Source organism: Scomber japonicus, chromosome 5, assembly GCF_027409825.1.
Source record: "Scomber japonicus isolate fScoJap1 chromosome 5, fScoJap1.pri, whole genome shotgun sequence".
Classification (NCBI taxonomy): Eukaryota; Metazoa; Chordata; class Actinopteri; order Scombriformes; family Scombridae; genus Scomber; species Scomber japonicus.
The window spans coordinates 15,555,047-15,573,244 of NC_070582.1; the positions used below are offsets into that span (position 1 = coordinate 15,555,047).

Here is an 18,198-nt window from a genome sequence, read left to right on the forward strand (position 1 = left end):
CATTTTACATGTTAACATTTAAAGGCCAGTTTTTATCTTGTAGGCTTAAATGTTAAACATAATAAGTCATGAAGAAGTAACCTGCCCATTTTTTTCCCTCCTTTTTGGTAGCTTCAATTAAATGTGAGAATTTGGACACAGAGGTCAGTTTGTTTGGTTTCTCCTTTGTTAAACTGTACAACAATAAACAACAACAACGATAATTGTGTTGTCAGGGGAACTTGTGGTGAACAGGACATCTGTGGTGAATAAATTGTGGTAGCTAATGTCAGCTACTTCACATTAGCGAGTGTTAGTCAAATTAAACATTTTGTTTTTTACAAAGACAAAATACAAATACTGTAACTAAAATAGTGTTTATTCCATAGAAAAAATACCTCATCCGAAGGAAAAGTGAATGTTACAAAAACAAGGCGTATAATGTCATGTGAAGAATATTGTTGCATTCAACCATATTCTTTAACGGCCTTTCTAAATACATGCACTTTCAGTTAAAAATTCTGGATGTCTCATTTCTGAAGATATTTTTATAGTGTAAAATTTCTTCATCTTAAGCTCAATTTTGTCAGCTGCAACACAGGAGTGCATTTCAAGCTGAGCTTGTCACCAAAACAAAGCACAGTGCTCTGATTAGAAGCAGCTAGTAGCCTTTCATCCCAGAAACTGTCAAAAGCAATTGAACATTACATTAAAACCCAGACACTGATCTATGCATTGGTATAACATAACCAATGTGTACAGTGTTGACAATGGATGAATTAATACATGTAGTAATATTAGGTGTCCACGTCTTAGAACCAGAACTCGGAGACAAAAACATGAACGTTGATGATGTTCTGGCCGGAGTCACCCTGGGTTGTCAGGTTCCTCATAGACAGTTTCAGGACTGTGCTCATTGGACCAATCAGAGACTTCACCTGGCGGACAACACCTAGCGGAAAGAAAAGACAACAGTACTGTATAATAGGCTGTCTGTGGTACAATACTTGCTAATTAACTACTATCTGGTTTCATTATACAAGATAATATTTTCAACCACAAAACTATTTTTTGGTTACTACACCTTGTCCTTATGGGGGAAATGTAAAGTAAGCAACAAAATATCAGCAACATGCAACAATGGTTGAACCAGTGAAACCTATTAGTAATTTCATGAGTTCTTCAGAAACATAATAGTCATTTAAGTAAAAGTGCAGTAGTCTTGCAGCTTTTATTAAAGAACAGAATGTACTTGTGTATGTTCTTTTTTTTAATGTTTTGATTTCTGTATAACTATTTGGTTTAAGGGGTCAACCAAAATCTTTTTTTTTCACTGACCCATAGTGGTATCTAGCCATGCAGATAGTTTTGGTTTTATGTGCTGAGATTTTGAGCTATCGGCCTTTGAAATTCTGCAGCCTCCCAAATACAATTGAGAAGAGTGGAATTTTGTCTGTGGTGCTCAGGACATCTAAAAGCATCTGTCTCATGCACTTCTGACACTTGAGCATGCAGCTGCAACACAAAGTGTGTTTGTATGTATTAAGTGCATTTTCTTCCGACTACACTGATTGTGTTTTGGGTTTTGGGCAAAAAGCTCCTGAGTGCACAGCAGTAATTTGGTTCAACATGTCTAGTTTAGACACTGACAAAAGGAAGGAATGAAGCTGCTTCATTACTACGCGGCTGGTGAGAAAGAAATGTTGTGTTGCATACAATAAGACATCATTGTCAGTAATTTTTTAGGGGGGCGAAATCCACTGACTCTGTAATTTAATTTAAATTCAGTTGGACTGAAATGAAATTGCACAATTTCTTCAGCAACAGTACACATTTCTGATAGGTAAATCAAGGGTATTTTCCATTGACTTCCACCCAAAAGGATCTTTGCATTCATTTGTCTGAATGCCAAACTTCTGTCCATACAGCCAGTCAAATGACACCGGAGCCACAGACAATCCACATCAATGCACAGTGAATAAGTGATTCTGACTAATTAGCAGTTCAGTTGCAGAAGATTAAACAGTATAAATGTACAAATATCACTTTAGTCAATTTAGATGCTGGTGTGGATTATATTCTTCAGTGCTGTTGCTAACAACACACTTTCTGCCCATGGCTCATAAGCTAAAGTGCAAGGTTGTTTACTTTAACTCTCATTCTCTTCCCGGGCCTCAACCTGCCAGCTGCTGTCAATCAAACACAGACACCAACACGCCCCTCCAGCTACTGAGACGAAAAGGAGTATTGAGTATTCAAATGAAGTGCGGTGTTGATGAATTAAAAAAACAGTCTGGTGATGTGCTTAGTAGCTCATGTAGAAACATGTCAGTATTATCCATGACAATCAGCATTTTATTTTTCTCTACCACCTTCCACATTCATTTCATGGACAAGAGACAACCTCTGTCATGGTGAAACAGATGGGAGAATAAACACACTGCAAGACAGCATTATTGAATGCCCGTGGAATTCATTGGGTGCTCTCTTTAAGTGAACATGCGATTACAGGGGGAAAAAAATGCCAGTGTTTATACAGGCTGTCAGCAGGCCTTTTCTCTGCACAGCGTGGGTGACATTTCAGCTCTGGCCTGTTTGAACAGCAATCAGCTCAGTGCAGTCAGGCAGCACAATCACCACACTGTCCTCCTATCACACCTTCAACCATCCTGTTTCTTTGTCTCATTTTCTCCTCTTGTATTTCTCTTATTCATAACTGTGTCAGTACAGAGTTCAAGCTTTTAGTATGATGACTCAATCCAACTCCTCATCCAACATGGATCAAAATGATGACAGATCACTGCCTCTATTGGTCTGATTTATGACGCTCCTTGCTGTGGTAATTGTAATAAAACAGTAAAACCCATTTGGTTGTTGTTCACCACTAGGCAAATGGTGGTCCATTATTCGCTGCGTCCTTTGGGACACTGGCATTGTATGATGGCAGATCCCCCCACCCACTAATTCTCTTCCCTCTCTTCCTCCCCTCTCTTCCCTTCCTGAGGGGGCCTGGTGTTTGTGGCACCATCACTGTGGCCCACAAGGGTAAATGAGTCCCATGTGTTTGATGGAGGGGAGCAGTCATAGTCACGCGATATAGCCATGGAGGCATTCCTCCAGGAATCCATCTTTAATTCGAGGAGGGGCAAGTTATAGGAGCTTGAACTGCTGTCTCTCTCACACTCTGTCACTTTCTTTGGCTTTCTCGTCCTTTTCTGAGTCGACTCTGTGGGCACACAACAGATTCCAGAAGATTCCGGTGATAAGCACTTGGAAGAGTGTGGAATGGGGCCCATTTCTACCAGGGTTGCCCCCATGTTTTGGTGTTTTGAGACTCTGTTGCGTAGTGACACTAGACAGAGTGGAGCAGGACTGAGATTTTATTGTTTCCAAAGCGTCACTGCCATCAGAAAAAGCTAACCTTTGCCTAAACCTAACAACAGCCACAACATTAAAAAAACTGACATGGAAAAACAGATTTGAATTTTGAGTCTGAAAATTATTTTCAGACTTAAGTCAATCAAGATGGCCCGCAACTCTGAGTTGACCAATGCAAACTCATAAGTTCAGAAGGTTCATGGTTTGTCTGTGTGCTTAGATCAAACAAAATCAGTTCCAAAGGTTCTGTCCAGCGTTGAGCAAGCACACAATGAAGATGAGTAAGATATCATTATAAGTACATTATGGACCACAGCAAAAATAGATTGGTTTCAGTCTACATTAAGCTTTTTTAATGACAACAGTATACACTAAGTGTGGCCTAATTTAATGGAGACTAAACACTCGATAATCAGGGTCAATTGGGGGTACGTTTTGCACTGAAAATAATGAAGGTTGTTTCTGTGACAAAATCTTAACAATCTTACCACATAAATAAATAACACAAACACAGATAAAGTTCATGTTTAAACTGAAAATGTATTAAGGATATCTAAATACTTCAATATGTGGAATGTGTCTGAGGCCTTTTTTGTAAATTTGTTTGTGGTCTAATTAGTGCATTTGGAGCAGCTATGCATTTAGGAACAGCAATTCTGTTAAAGTGCCCAATACCACCTCCAAATCCCCAAATGTCCAAATGTTGTTGTTTATTTTAACTTGACAGTCTTCATTTTAGTTTCCTTAACAGATTGATGTATCACTGTTACTGTAGTGATCTCTGGTGTTGTAAGAAACACCTTATTTGTTGAAACATGTTTTATTCAACTTCCAAGCTTTGTTCTACTTACATTCTACACAGCCTTGAGGGTGAGAAATGCATAATTATGCTATAACATGATCTGTTCTGTACAAAGAAGGCAGATTTTTTAAGTCAATGCTTGTGACCTCTAGGAAGCCTCTGTGGAATCCTAACATAATGACTGTGTTTCCGTAAGCTTCCCATCACAAGCACAGTGTTATCCTCAATGAGGGGAAAGCATCAGCTAACAGCTGGGCCTCAACATACTCACAGTGAACCTGAGGTGCAACCACAACCGCATTCTCATCTTTAACATTTCATCCAGACCGTAAGTTTAAAAAAAAGCCAACAGCCACATAACAGGTTGAATTTGATTGGCTACCATACCACCTGAGATTTATATAAATAAACACGGGGAGGTTTGGAGAGGCCTACAACTGAATTTGCCCTTTGACTGGGCTGAAAGGTCATGTTATCTGAGGCCTAAAGTACCCGAGCAGGAGTCAGGGTTCTAGTGCTGGGAAGGATTGTGGTATCTTTCCATCTCATTGAGGTATCTGCCACAGGGTGCAAAGGTGACCCTGCTGGCTTGAACAGCCCCCATCAAACAAACAGCTGTACAATCTGTCCGCTCTCCAAAACATTCCGCCACACCATAAAGTAGCCCCTTAAGTAGAAAATAGCCTTAAATAAATGCATGCTAGTAGCACAGACACTGCCACAAAACAAAGTGAAGCAAATGCCAGGAGGCATTTGTCATCCTTCATGGCCACGAGGGCTGCAATATTGAAGGGTTACATGTAAACAGTACAATTTCGGGGTTTTCTGGTTTCTACAACTCAGCGAGGAAGTGTATGACAAAATCCAAAATGAACGGGTTTAACACCAGAGACAAATGAAAAGTATGCATTGGCTTCACCACAGTATTGTATAATGACACACTGGTTGTGGCGCTATGCATGCTCACTGCAGTGAAACCATTGGATAGTATCCAGGTGGTGTACAAAGTTCCAGTATACAAAGAGGGTACTGGAGGGCATTCCTTAGTCTCATTATGGCTATGACTATGATATGTTTTGTATCTAAACATATCACTGATGCACAGCTGAGTGCCGTTGGCATAAACATCAACAAAGCAAACAGTGGTTTCTTATTCAATTATTATTTGACTCAGTCATTACCAGAATAAGTACTGCATGAAACTCTTCGTCCAAAAAGTGCATTAGAGCTAAAATTTATGCCAAAAAAATTGCTAACTAGCTCCCTTGTTACCCCATTAGTAAAGCAGCTAATTTAATTTTTGATAACCTGTCAGCATGGCTGAAATATAATTCCTTCAAATTGCTTGGCATAACTACATAACCCACTGCATAAAGTACTGAAGTGTACAGGCCCCTCTGGGACCGGATCTTGTGTTTACGATCTTGTCACTGGTACATGGATGGCCAGTCAAGTCAGGCTGTCCAAGCATGACTCTGACCACTCCAAAGCACGGGCAGGATCCGCGAGTGCACCCATGTTCTGAAAGGCCAGCACATGTGGCTTGATATTTTAAGGTCAATTAACAATGACTCATAGTTACAGATCGCTCAAATGGCCCATGGGTCATTGTTGGACAGTGTCACTCATTGGGTAGTGACATCATTGAAAAGTAGCTGTGGGGAATTGGTTGGTTCTTTTCTTGGATTTTCTGTTTTAGCAGTTGTGGGCCAGAGCAGCTGAGATGACATAACATGCACCATTATCTTTACCACAACCTTTGCACTACATTACAAGTGACCTTTCAAAGTTAAGACCCATAACTAAGGAACAAAAAATAGACTTGACAATGTAGATTAAATGGCAAAGATATGGAAATGGAAACTGGCTTTGTTTGCACTTTAAATCTGGATTTTATATTATGCTCTACTTCTACAGTACATGCTAAGTAGCCTACTTCATAAATGGAAAGAAGTATGGTAAATGTGTGAACTGAATGAACCAAAATACAACTACATTTTCTTAAAATCACAGTGCCAGATGAATATAATAAATACATTACTAAACCAAGGGAGATATGTGTATCTGGTGAGTTATTAAGACTGTTTTATTGTATGCATGTACACTGTATGTGTACATATTTGAGTCTTTTGGACTGTCTACATAATATGTCTCTGCGAGCGTTGACATATCTGCATCACTATCTATATCTTCATCAGTACGTTGATAGTAGAGGACCACCCGAGGGAGGCATTGCGTGTTTGACTGTGGGGTTACTGGGTGGAGAAGACCCTGTTTTGATTAGCCGTACTAATCTCTTGTGGGGCAGACAAGGAATCCTTATGGACCTGGTGCGCTCTGGTGGGTCTGCTGCTGCTATGTCATGATTCATCCCAATGACAGCCGCTCAACTTGAGAAGTTTGTTGTCTGCTTATCTCCACTGCTGTCCTCAACTCCTCACCAGCACAGCCACAAGCCAGAGCCACAAGTTCCACTGGCTCTGAAGTAGTCATGTCTCACACAGTAGGCTCACATTCCACCAGCCACTGTGGACGGCTGCACTGACAGCCATGACTACCTGCATAGAGACAAACAGCCCACTTCCTGTTTCATTCATCTCACTGTGTGCTTAACTGACTGCCAGCACTGTGCCAAACAATATTTATTCCCTACACAGGGTATAAACCGCAGAGGCATATTTCCACCTGCATTTCAAAAATGACTGGAATTTAGCTGTGGCGTCTTAGGACTTAGAATTTCTCCAGAGGATGTGTATGATTCATGGAGGACAGATACTGTATTATCTGTTGCTGTGTGAAAGACAAAGTTTTCAAAATAGACAGGAGTGATTAATGGTACAGTGAAATCCTTCCGTGACAAATAATTACTCACGAAGAGGAGTCATTTGGACTCATTCAAGGAATGACTAAACATCTGCTGACTGTTTGATTCCACAGTTGCAAACTAATCATATGAATATGTTCAAGATGTATAGTTAGTGGTGCGCATATTGCTTTTGTTAAATTAATATTTTGTAAGATGAACAGGAAGAATTAGGAATGATTAGTTGTCACGTTTTCCTCACTTAAATGGCCCTGAGTAACGACAAATTGATGGCCAACGCCAAGCTGAAATAATCCAGCCATGCTCAGCAAGCCTCCTTTTATACATAAATGTAAAAAAAAAAAAAAAACAAGACTAAGCTACGATACGTTCATTTACGTTCTTCACCATGATGGAAGACACTAGGGGCTAATCAAGCAAGGGAACCACCAGAATTGTATCTGAGGTGAGAGACCACCTGCAGAATGTCACATGTTGCAGGAAATCCCCCATGGGTTCAGCAAAGACCACAGAGCCAGTGTTTTCAAAGGGTGGACTCATCCATCCACTTGCTGACTGCCAAAACCAACCATCCCATTATCAACCCTGTTCAAACAACATGTTCCTAATCAAAGGTGAATGACAGTAGTGAGTAATGTATTCCTACACTGTTTGTGTTTCCAAATATTTGTATGATGTGCCATAATCTAATGTCTTAGTTGTGAGGATATACTGTATCACTTTGTATCACTTTGGTGGATCTGCATTGTGTCTACCTGAAGAGATTTTGTGTGGTCGCCGAAGAGCTACTGTGGTCGTCATGGGAATCTGTAAGTGTTTCATTGGTTCTGATCATGTTTTCCAAGTGATGAGGGACGGTTGTGTTTGCACAGATGCGTAAGGCTGTCAGGGTTGTCATCCAGATGTGACGGTGCTGGGAAAGCCAGTGATGGATGACCAGGAACTAGGAAAGAGTGGTGTGGCTCTTACAGTATCTGCTGTGCTGTCAGCCAATATGCGTATGTGTGCATGTGTGTATATGTGCATATGTCTATGCATACACTGCATGCCTGTGTGTGCAGCTGACTGGTTTTAAGTAAGTGAGCAGAACGGAAAAGACCATCAGCCAATGAAATTTTTTAAGAATCCCTTTTTTCAAGTTAGCAACGGATTCTGAGGATTCCTAATTGCCTCTTTTGTCCCTTTTAAAAACACTAAAAGTGGCCAAAAATAATGGCCAAAGTTAGTTTGAGTTCACGCACTTGTTCATTAGTGGAGCCTCAATGTCTGCTACTCTTCACATCCCACCAAACTGTAATACCACTGTTGGAGACACTGGAGATACTGGAAACTAAGCTTCCTTAAGTGACACGTCAGCGAGCCTCATACAATGGTTACGCAACAGCAGCATCTGTGGGCCAAAGCACCAGCAGCACAACCCACTAAATAAAACCAAGAGGGCCTTCATCGCACCATGGACGCCACACTTCACAGTGAGCAGTCAGTGACCAAAGGCTCCAGTGCACAGGGCCTCAATTTGGATATGTGATGGGCAACTGGTGTTAACATGCAAGAGCTGTATCCAATAAGCATCCAATGGGTTTGGGAGAGAAGTGGCTCCTCACAAACAGGCCTTTCATGTGGTCGTCAGTTTAAGTGCTCTAATGCTCGGCGAGACACTGAGGCCTAGCGTGGGGAAATGGAACAATACATTTAACCACATGAAGCAAAGCGCCCAGGATTACTTCTGCACATATTTTCTCTCTCTCTCTTCCCTCTTTCACTGAATAACATTCTGACTTTATCTCTCCCTCTCTGCAATTTTATTCTCACTCTCTCTCTCTCACACACACACACACACACACACACACACACACACACACTCACATGTACAGTACTTGCTCCTGAAAATGAGCACAACTATAAACAGGGAATTTCTTCTAAATCCTCTTTACACACACGCACACAGACACACACAGTAGACAACACACTATAAAATAAGGCTTATCACTCATGCGGAATTATACCATTGCACATTCCAACGAAAACATACCATTATAAAACAGTACAATATAATTATAACTGCTTTTACAGTGAATTATGTGAATTATTGCTGGTAATAAACTTTTTTTGGGTGTGTTTGATAAGCACACATCTGTTTTTGCACAAGTGTACAAGAGATGAACACTTGCATGAGTCCACAGTCCAAACTGAACCAGTGACAGTCACACATTCATTTCTCCACCCCCTCTTTCCCTTTCATTCTGTAAAGACAGATGTGCATACTGACAGGCCATTCCTCCATCTGTCAGGGAGAGTAGAAGAAGACGACACTGTCCTTCCACTACCCTGCCTGCATCTCAGCACACAACCAAAACAAAAATACCTAGATGGGCCCAACAATGTGTCATTCTCGGGCTCACAACACCCTCATCCTCCCAGGGCCATGGCTCAGTTCAGCTCTCCCACAGGCGTGCAGCAGCCTTGGGTCATCACCAAACTAAAGGATGGGAATGGCTTCTACCCAAACATGTGTTGTTGTTACACATCACTGGAGATGGTATCTGCTGCTCCTACTTGAACTAGTGCAGGGCTCTTCTTGTATGCTGGCGGGTAGCTGAACAGGTAGTTATGATGAAGTGCTTGTCAACTGCAATTACTCGTGTATATGTGTATGTGAATACACAAGTGTTGTACACACTTTATTCCTGTACATAGTGACATTGTGGAAAGTAATGATCTGCTTTGGATAAGCATAACCGTGGATAAGTGAATTAAATGGTACTTTGTTAAACCGCAAGGCTGTGAAAATTGATGCCAAATATTTGGTGAGACAGAAACAGGCCTTCGTCTGTCTCAAAGAGCCACTCAGAGGACAACTCTCCAAAGACTCACACACCAAGAGCCCCCATGAAGATGATGATAGCTACATGATGCCACCACATTGCAAGGACCATAACAGGCTGTGTCAGATGTACTTATGTCAGGGGGTCCAGACATTCCTTATGGGAGATTTCTGTGCATTTGTCCTTTTCCCAATGTGCACATGTGACTTTGATTTGTAAAAAATACATATACACACTTCAAAATGAGAAATTAGGTCAGAAAACCACCTCTTTTGTCAAAGAGAAAATGTAATTTCCAGTCACAGAGGCTGTCAGATGGTGCAGGCTGCATATTAAAGCAGCTATTGTCAAATTTTTGCAGTTGGTTGGTTCATCCAGACTACCCAGACTTCACAAATTGCAAAGCAAAGCAAAATCCCTGTACTCACCCACATACATTCCATTCTCTACCCGCTTGATGATGTCGAAGGCATTCTCCACGTTGCCCTCCAGGATGTCAAACTTGACGTCGTAACTGCCTAAGTGATAGGTCCCGTAGACCGGCACCGTGGTTCTCAGGAAAACAATCTCTGGTGGAAGATAACAATTAGACACAAAAAACTTTTGAAAGCCTAAACACTCAAGCTGGGGTTGAGCCACCAAGCATGTGCCAACTTTTGCGTTCCTTTTTTTTTTTTCTTTCCAAGAGAAAGACAATAAAATGGGAGATGGAAAGGTCTGTGTTTATTGTAGACTGAGAGGGTCACAGGAAGGTTGAGGCTTTTCAATACTGATGTTCAGCTAAAGGGCCTCGAGTCCTTTACACCCCAATTTGGAGCTTATGAGACATGACAAGAGCTTTACTCCTCGTGACGTTGAGCATGAGTGTGTCTGAAACATGCACTGCATGCTGGCCAATAGATGCTTGTCAGCAGTCACTGTCTGTGAGTGATTACCACGGTTACTCATATCCAACCAGCATGGCACTTACTTTCTGGTGTGGGCCAGCCAAGGCCAAGACAGCATTGAGAACATCATGGAATAGCAAATTTAGGGGTCAGAGGTAATCATATGGATTCTGACAACCACAGGGAAATGCATTTGATTGGATCGCAGAGATTAACTAAGATTAAGTCAAACGAAAGAAAAACAACAACGAAAAACCAATGAGGACCTAACTGAAAACCACAAATTCTTTGGAAACAATGAATTTGAAGACAGCGCGATGTCTTCAACTTTATTGCTTCCAAGAAGTTCAACAGAATATTCTGTCACAAAATTAAGCCTCAAATATTGGTCTTTGTGGGTAAGTGAAAATATAGAGGGATACACAGAGGACATTTTAGGGGAGCTTAGATGATTGCATTGTAAAGTCAACAGTGAAATGTAAAGGAGCAGTTTGACATTTTTGGAAATACATTTATTAACTTTCTTGCCAAGCTTTTGAGGATCGATACCACTCACGGCTAGTAAATATGTTGCAGCCACAGGCAAAGTTGACAAAGTACATTCAACCTGCAACTCTAAAGCTCCCTAATTAAAAACATATGTAAGTAGTCACTTTTACACATTTTTTGTACAGGTTAAACAAACAACTATTTTGTTACCTTTAGACATAGCCAGGTTTCTGTTTCGCTCTGTATTCAGTCCCTATGCTAAGCTAAGTTACTCGGCCGCTGACTTCAACTTTACCCTAAAAAAATGAGTGTGGCATCGATCCTTTAATCTAATTCTTGGCAACAACAAAAAAAAAGCAAATAAGCATAAATTCACAAAAAATCATATTCATTGGGACATAATTGTATTTTTGGCCACGTATTTTTATGTTTCAGTATTTGAAGAAAGGCTGGAGCTGCACCTACCTTCTGGCTTTGTGAACTCTCTGAAGGTTGGCAGCGAGATAAAGGTGTGTGACAGAGAGTGCATGGGGTCCAGAACACAGGCCACATCATTAGGCTGACAGGATTTAATGCAGCGAATGGTGTCAGAGCGTTGCAGTCTTGCCACTCTAGAGGAGAGGACAAATATACACACCCAAAAAAAAGACAAACACAAACACACAAATGGCCTCTGACCATTAAATAAAGTCTATATAAAGACTTCAGAGTAAACCGCCTTTGATTTCTAATGTTCACAATAACAGGGCATCCGTAGGAACAGCCCACTGCGTAATCAAGCACTCAGTGGGACAACTCCAATGACTGCTACACAAACAATATTAGAACAAGACAGCAGGGATACGGGATACAGCAGTCAACATCAAAAACTACAAAATTCTACATGGTTTGGAAGAATAATAAATTAAAACGGTCAAAAAGCACATGCCGAAGCCATACTTTGTAGCTTGTGGAGACTCGTGCTGTCATTGATGCACTATTTCAAGCTGTGTGGGAAATTAATTACTACACTCACAGAGAATGATCCACAACCTGCTCAGGAAAATATTTGGATTTGCTGAGCATCCCCGGCTTCACATCAGATAATCTCTTAAGGAGGAGGATTTATGGGGCAAGGGAGTGTTCTAAGAGACTCCTAAATTGTGAGCAACATGACTAGACAACTCCCCAGCCTCTCCCCAGGGCTGCTCTCATCCTATTATTTAGGGCTTTGTTTATTCCACAGCCTAATCAGTGACAGGTTGGAGGGAATGGAGGGCCTCTGCTGGCTCCTAAAGCTAACGCCACCTGAAGTATCGCTGTTCACTACCTGTCTACTACATAAGACTTTGTGAGAGGTTTCGAAGGCATTAACAAGATCACAAATTAAGAGTTTGACTTTGAAACAATGAGGAACTTGTGATCAAGAGAGCGCTATTGTAACAAAATAAAAGCCTTGACTTTGACATCCGAGATGTTAAATTCAAAGTTGGTCTTCACAAAGGAGACAAGTCAGTACACGGTTATATTGGGTTATGAAAACAGCCAAGTTGCCATGTATAAGTCCAGTTAATGTGCATGGCAGCCATATAGCCACATAGTGAGTCATGGGCTGTGGATCTCTGGCGTTCCTCAGGGGACCTATAGGCTGTAGCTCAAAGCCCAGGCCCAGCTTGGGTTGCAGGGCTCCTTTCATGGAGAGCGAGGAGAGAAGCCCCTGACAAAAAGTCAAGCCACCACTGGGTAGGGGCTTGTAATTAGCAATTAGCGGGTGGGTCCAAGTTTTGCTTTGGCCCAGGCCAAACCCACAAAATGTTCTCCTAGTTTATAATACCACGGCCTGAGCTGCAGAAGGACCCAAGCTGGGCTCTAGAGGACGAGGTGAAAGCCCTGTTGGGGTAGAGAGTAAATTTACGAGAAGATAATGACCCAGGATGAACTGCCCCTTTACACACAGACGGTTACGTTAAAGTAGGGGCAGCAAGTGGAGCTAATTGCAATATGTTTGTGTGTGATTGTTAATGCATGTGTACATATGCACATATGTTTGCATATGTTCATGTGTGCATTTGTGCATGCAACCATGCATGTGTGTGTGCGCGCACACACATGCATGCATATACTGTATGCACGTCTTCTTCATCTCCCCATGCCTCACGTGGCCCAGCCCAGGATAAAAACCCCAATACTTTCAGACCAGAAAGAAAAACAGACTTTTTGGATGAAAGTCCTCTGGTCAAGCATAGGGCCTTTTATTTTTTTGGTAATTATTATTTATAGTCGGCACATTGATAACGCCCCAACACAAACACTGCAGGGCATCATTCATTCTGTGCGCGGTGATGTTGCTGTACCACAAATTGTTCAGACCACCGGCCAGAGCCCAGAGCCCCATAACTCAATGTCAAAAGGGAGGAAAAAACCTCCTGCGCGCCACTATGTTCTTATTTTAAGGATATCCCCACTAGGGACCAAGTGCATCCTTACTGGCCTGACAGCTTAGGACAGGAGGAACCTAGGACATCTGAATTTACAGTTATTATAAGCCACAGCCCCAGTAAGCAGCCTCACAGCATGTCAAACTATTTATACTCTATCCTGCTGGTGCACATTTCCCTCTCCTTTGCCACTGCATCCCATCATGTGTCACTTACTCAGCCTTCATTTGGATTATCTGTCTGCTTTGGGGTTTACACCCGCAGTATGCAGTGGAAATCTGTGCATTTCACATTAAGCCTAAAATGTAATGGGAGTTAAGGGCATGTGCATGAATATAACTGCCAAAGAAAGATGTATTTGCGGTGCAAGGTAACTGACGTTTGGGAAATGGGAGTAACAATACATTAAAAGACTCAATTTGGCTCATTTTGACTGGAATTTGGAGGTATGGAATTACTGGAATTATAAATACTGAAATGTGAGGTATATCCGCATGCAGTATATAAGTGAAGGATTTGACTTCTGAATGAAATATCCAAAATGTGTGTAATTCTCAAGTGATTTAAAATACAGGCTTGGTTTTGAACCACATCAGTAACTAATACTAACATTATTAATGAATTTAGTTGTTAATGTTGGTAAGTGAATTAAAAGACTTTGTGTTTAGAGTTTTAGAGATTTGCATATGTAGTTGGATTTCTCCTTCAGTGAAGCTGTTGAATTAACAGTAATATTAAAGAATGTGAGGAAGTCATCATGCCTCCATCTGTGATTTGGCCTCACATACCAACTGTTCACTTTGCTGTATTTGATTAAACCCCACAATGTGCCATTATCAAGAACTGGATTTGACTTGAACATGTGTTATTTCTATTCCAATTTTAATAGAAAACTGTTCATCCAACACATAAACCATAAAATACTGCAAAACGTCAGACTTTATCATGCAACGATCATCAAATTACACTCAGTTGTAGGCAGACTTAAGTCATTACCATTTTATGATTTACCCTGACCTAGAACGCCACCTAGCGGTTACCATGTTGCCTTAACTCCAAGAAAATACATTCAGTTGGACCTAATTTTTACTGCTAGTGATCATTATATCTATAGTTAAGATTATGTAATTTGCTATAAATCTAAAATATGTGCTTCTTTCTTTTGATTCTGTGTTTGTTTTGCTCATATTAACTCTTAAAAATTATGTATTATCTTTAACATATGTGTCTATTGTGGGACAGAGATATACAGTAACTGTGTTAGATTTTAAACACACCTACTGTATCTAAATACAGTTTATCCACTTTTTTAGGCATAAATAAGACATGTCAATGATTACTAGTCATGAAGGTGAATATTGTTTTTTGATGATCACTAATTGGATATCCTTATTTATATTAACACTCACTTACCAGTTTATTAGGATGAATACAGCAGCCCTGAAATAAATATTCTCAAAGGTTATAATTTCCTGTTTTCATTCAATCTGTTTTAGAGAAATGTTGGTTTATTTTGTGGTAATTTTAGAGGCTGTAGTTTGTACTACTGCTGTTACACTTAGAAGTGTTTTGATATTTTGTCCATCTCATTTAATCTGTGTCCTCCAGTAGACAATGTATTTAAGATTACACATCATTTTTAGTGTAGTAATTTAAGTAACAGCACATAAGCTTTGTGTTTATTCTAATACGGGATTGTACGGTACTCTGGGCTCGTCCTGGGTAACAAACACCAGCACTTTAGCAAGGTACGTGGTGAGTGTGTTGTAGCGACGCAGTCTTAACTCCAGAGACAGCTCAAAGTCCTGTGGCTTGTCGAGAAGTTTTGCCACTGACATCACACCACCAGTGGTCATCCGTTCCGTCTTGAAGAAACCACCCTCGTTGCCAGAGGTTATAGCGATCTGGATGTCATCACCAGGCACGTTGTGGGAGGGGCCCATGCGGAAGATGTTGGTGAAGACGGGGATGTTGGTGGGGAAGGTGAGGTAGTAGTAGGTTATTCTCAGGGGCATGGCCAGGCACTCGACAGACTCATTGCAAAGCAAGCGTTCACATCGACTGTGAAGAGAGATAGGTGGGAGGGCAGGGGCAGGACAGGACAGGACAAGACAGAACAAAACAAGCACAGAGAGGGAGAGAGAGAGAGAGAGAGACCAGGTGTAAATTTAATTTGCCGTGCATGGCATGCAGTGGAGGGAACATCAAACTCAGCAGCCTTGCACCTGACAGGCAGGAGTCACTGTGCCATCTGTGGGATCATGCAAGAAGTTTTGTCACTGCCTCCATAACAGAGTGGCCATACACAGCCTTCACTAATTTGAGCTAATAACAAAAAGTAGGCATGTCATCATTCTACAACAAAACATGCTTCTTCTTTTCTCAAGTCATTCTAGCATTGAGCGTACTGGACATGCAGAGCCTTGATCCACACACACAAGTGTTGGTTTTAAAAGCCTGACATTGTTTACTGTTGCACTCAGAGCTCTTGGTAGGATCATACAGACTTGACTGAGGTTGAATGATCATCTTATTAATGACATCTATCCACTATTTCTCATTTTGGTGTTTGCACAAATTACACATTTAAAAGTGTGTGACTGTGTTGATGTTTGCTTGTGAATATGTGTCCAGATACTCACGTCTCTCCAACACGGCGGTAGTTGTTTGGACACTCAAAGGAAAGGCATCTGAATCCTCCCTGTACATTAAAGCAGCTCTGATTCTCTAAGCATGTGTGTGTGCCCGTCAGGCATTCATCAACGTCTGACAGTGAAAAGACAAAAAGAGGGGGAAAAAAATGTGATTCCAAATATTCACAAAAATAACCTGTATCACAAAATTGACATTAACCTGGAGATATGATGTGTAACATTAAGGACATCTTACCCTGGCAGCTGCGCCCATTGGATGACAAGGTGTAACCAGTGATGGGACAGGAACAGTGGAAGCTGCCAGGGGTGTTGTGACAGCGATAGGAGCAAATATGACCTCCAGTGGGCAGGGCACATTCATCAATATCTAGAAAATTCAAGGAGAGAGAAAATGCCACTTCAAACCGACACATTTAAAGACATATAACTTGAGTGCACACTGTGTCTGCATCTGAGAAGTACTGTAGCACTCGGAACTTACAGAAAGTTGCACGGAAGCAAGCTGACAGATTTGTCAATACATGTATATACTCCCTTATGTATCTGATAGAATAGATGCATTTTACCTTCACAAGTCATTCCATCGATGTCACTGAGCTGGTAGCCGCGGCGACAATAACACTGGTAGGAGCCATATACGTTGGCACACTCTTGACTGCATGGGTTGCTCTCACACTCATTCAAATCTATACAGAGAATACATGATAAAAAAAACATTATGAACTTAATCCTGTTTGTTAACTAAGTACATTTCAGTGACTAGAGCAATAAAAACCCTGCTGCTCTAGAGGAGCTGTGTCCACACTATACATTTGCAAGCAGTGGGGCTTTAATTTGAAGTCATAGCAGAGTGGATTTTAAAAAGTGAATGGTAGGAGGATGAAGAATATATATATGATATATCTGATATATTTCATTTTATAAGCAACATTAGAATGTCGTCAGTGATCCAAACCAAACATAAAAAGCCTGATACCACAGCAGATAGCAGAACAGACGTGTCAGCTGTTGACAAATGTGGTACAACTCTGGATTGAACAGGGTTCAGTATTATTCACTGAGAATACACAGATGGGCGACAAATTCAATTGAAACCAACATAAAGTGTCTTAGTAAGGTGTTGGGCCACCATGTGCCACCAGAACAACTTTAATACACTACACTCAATACAATATGGTGGTGGAGAGTGCTGTCTAACATGATGGTCCAAAATCCCATAAGTGATTAGTTGGGTTGAGATCTGGTGGCTGTGAAGACCATAGCATATAATTCACATTATTTTCATACTCATCAAACCATTCAGTGAACCCTTGTCCCTATAGATGGGGGCACTGCTACCCTGGAAAAGACCACTCCCATCAGAATAGATATTTTTCACCATAGGACTCAGACCAACTTTATATAGATTTGCAGTGAGCCTTCCCTAAATGGGGACAAGTGCACCCAAACCATGCCAACAAAATTCCCCTCACATTACAACAAAGCCACCAGATCCCATCACTGTAGGAGTCAAGCATTCAGACCTGTACCAGTTTACCTTTAATGTGTGTAAAATCCACAGTATACACAGCATATACACTATATAAAGAATTGCAATTCTCTTGATTTGATTATATGCCTTACCATCACAATTCCTGCCGTCCCCGGCTAGCTTGAAGCCAGTCGTGCAGCTACATTTGTAGGATCCCAGGGTGTTCTCACACTTGTGAGCACACAGGCGGCCAGGGTAGTGCCTGCATTCATTAATATCTAAAACACAAGGTCAAAATATGGCAAAATTAAATGATCCAATTATGACACAGTTCTCATATGCATTTTTGATCAGTAGTTTATTATTAGTAGACAATGTCTCATTTACATTTACACTTAGATAAGTGAAGCTCATTCAGAAAAGTTTCAGAAGCAGGACCACATCACAACTGCTTCACCTCCGGCCATTCTTA

The 18,198-nt window shown here is 41.1% G+C and overlaps 1 protein-coding gene across 1 annotated transcript in view; it reads right to left on the reverse strand.

Annotated features, from left to right (window-relative positions):
* Positions 1-351: 351 nt before the first annotated feature.
* The window catches only part of fbln1 (fibulin 1), a 31,223-nt gene continuing 13,376 nt past the window's right edge, over positions 352-18,198 (reverse strand). The window contains exons 11-17 of the mRNA XM_053319058.1: positions 17,879-18,004; positions 16,822-16,941; positions 16,491-16,622; positions 16,244-16,367; positions 11,650-11,795; positions 10,237-10,377; positions 352-931 (exon numbers count right to left, since the gene is read on the reverse strand). Of these exons, the coding sequence (XP_053175033.1) occupies positions 792-931; positions 10,237-10,377; positions 11,650-11,795; positions 16,244-16,367; positions 16,491-16,622; positions 16,822-16,941; positions 17,879-18,004 (929 nt within the window). The 3' untranslated portion in view covers positions 352-791. The remainder of the gene's footprint in view (positions 932-10,236; positions 10,378-11,649; positions 11,796-16,243; positions 16,368-16,490; positions 16,623-16,821; positions 16,942-17,878; positions 18,005-18,198) is intronic.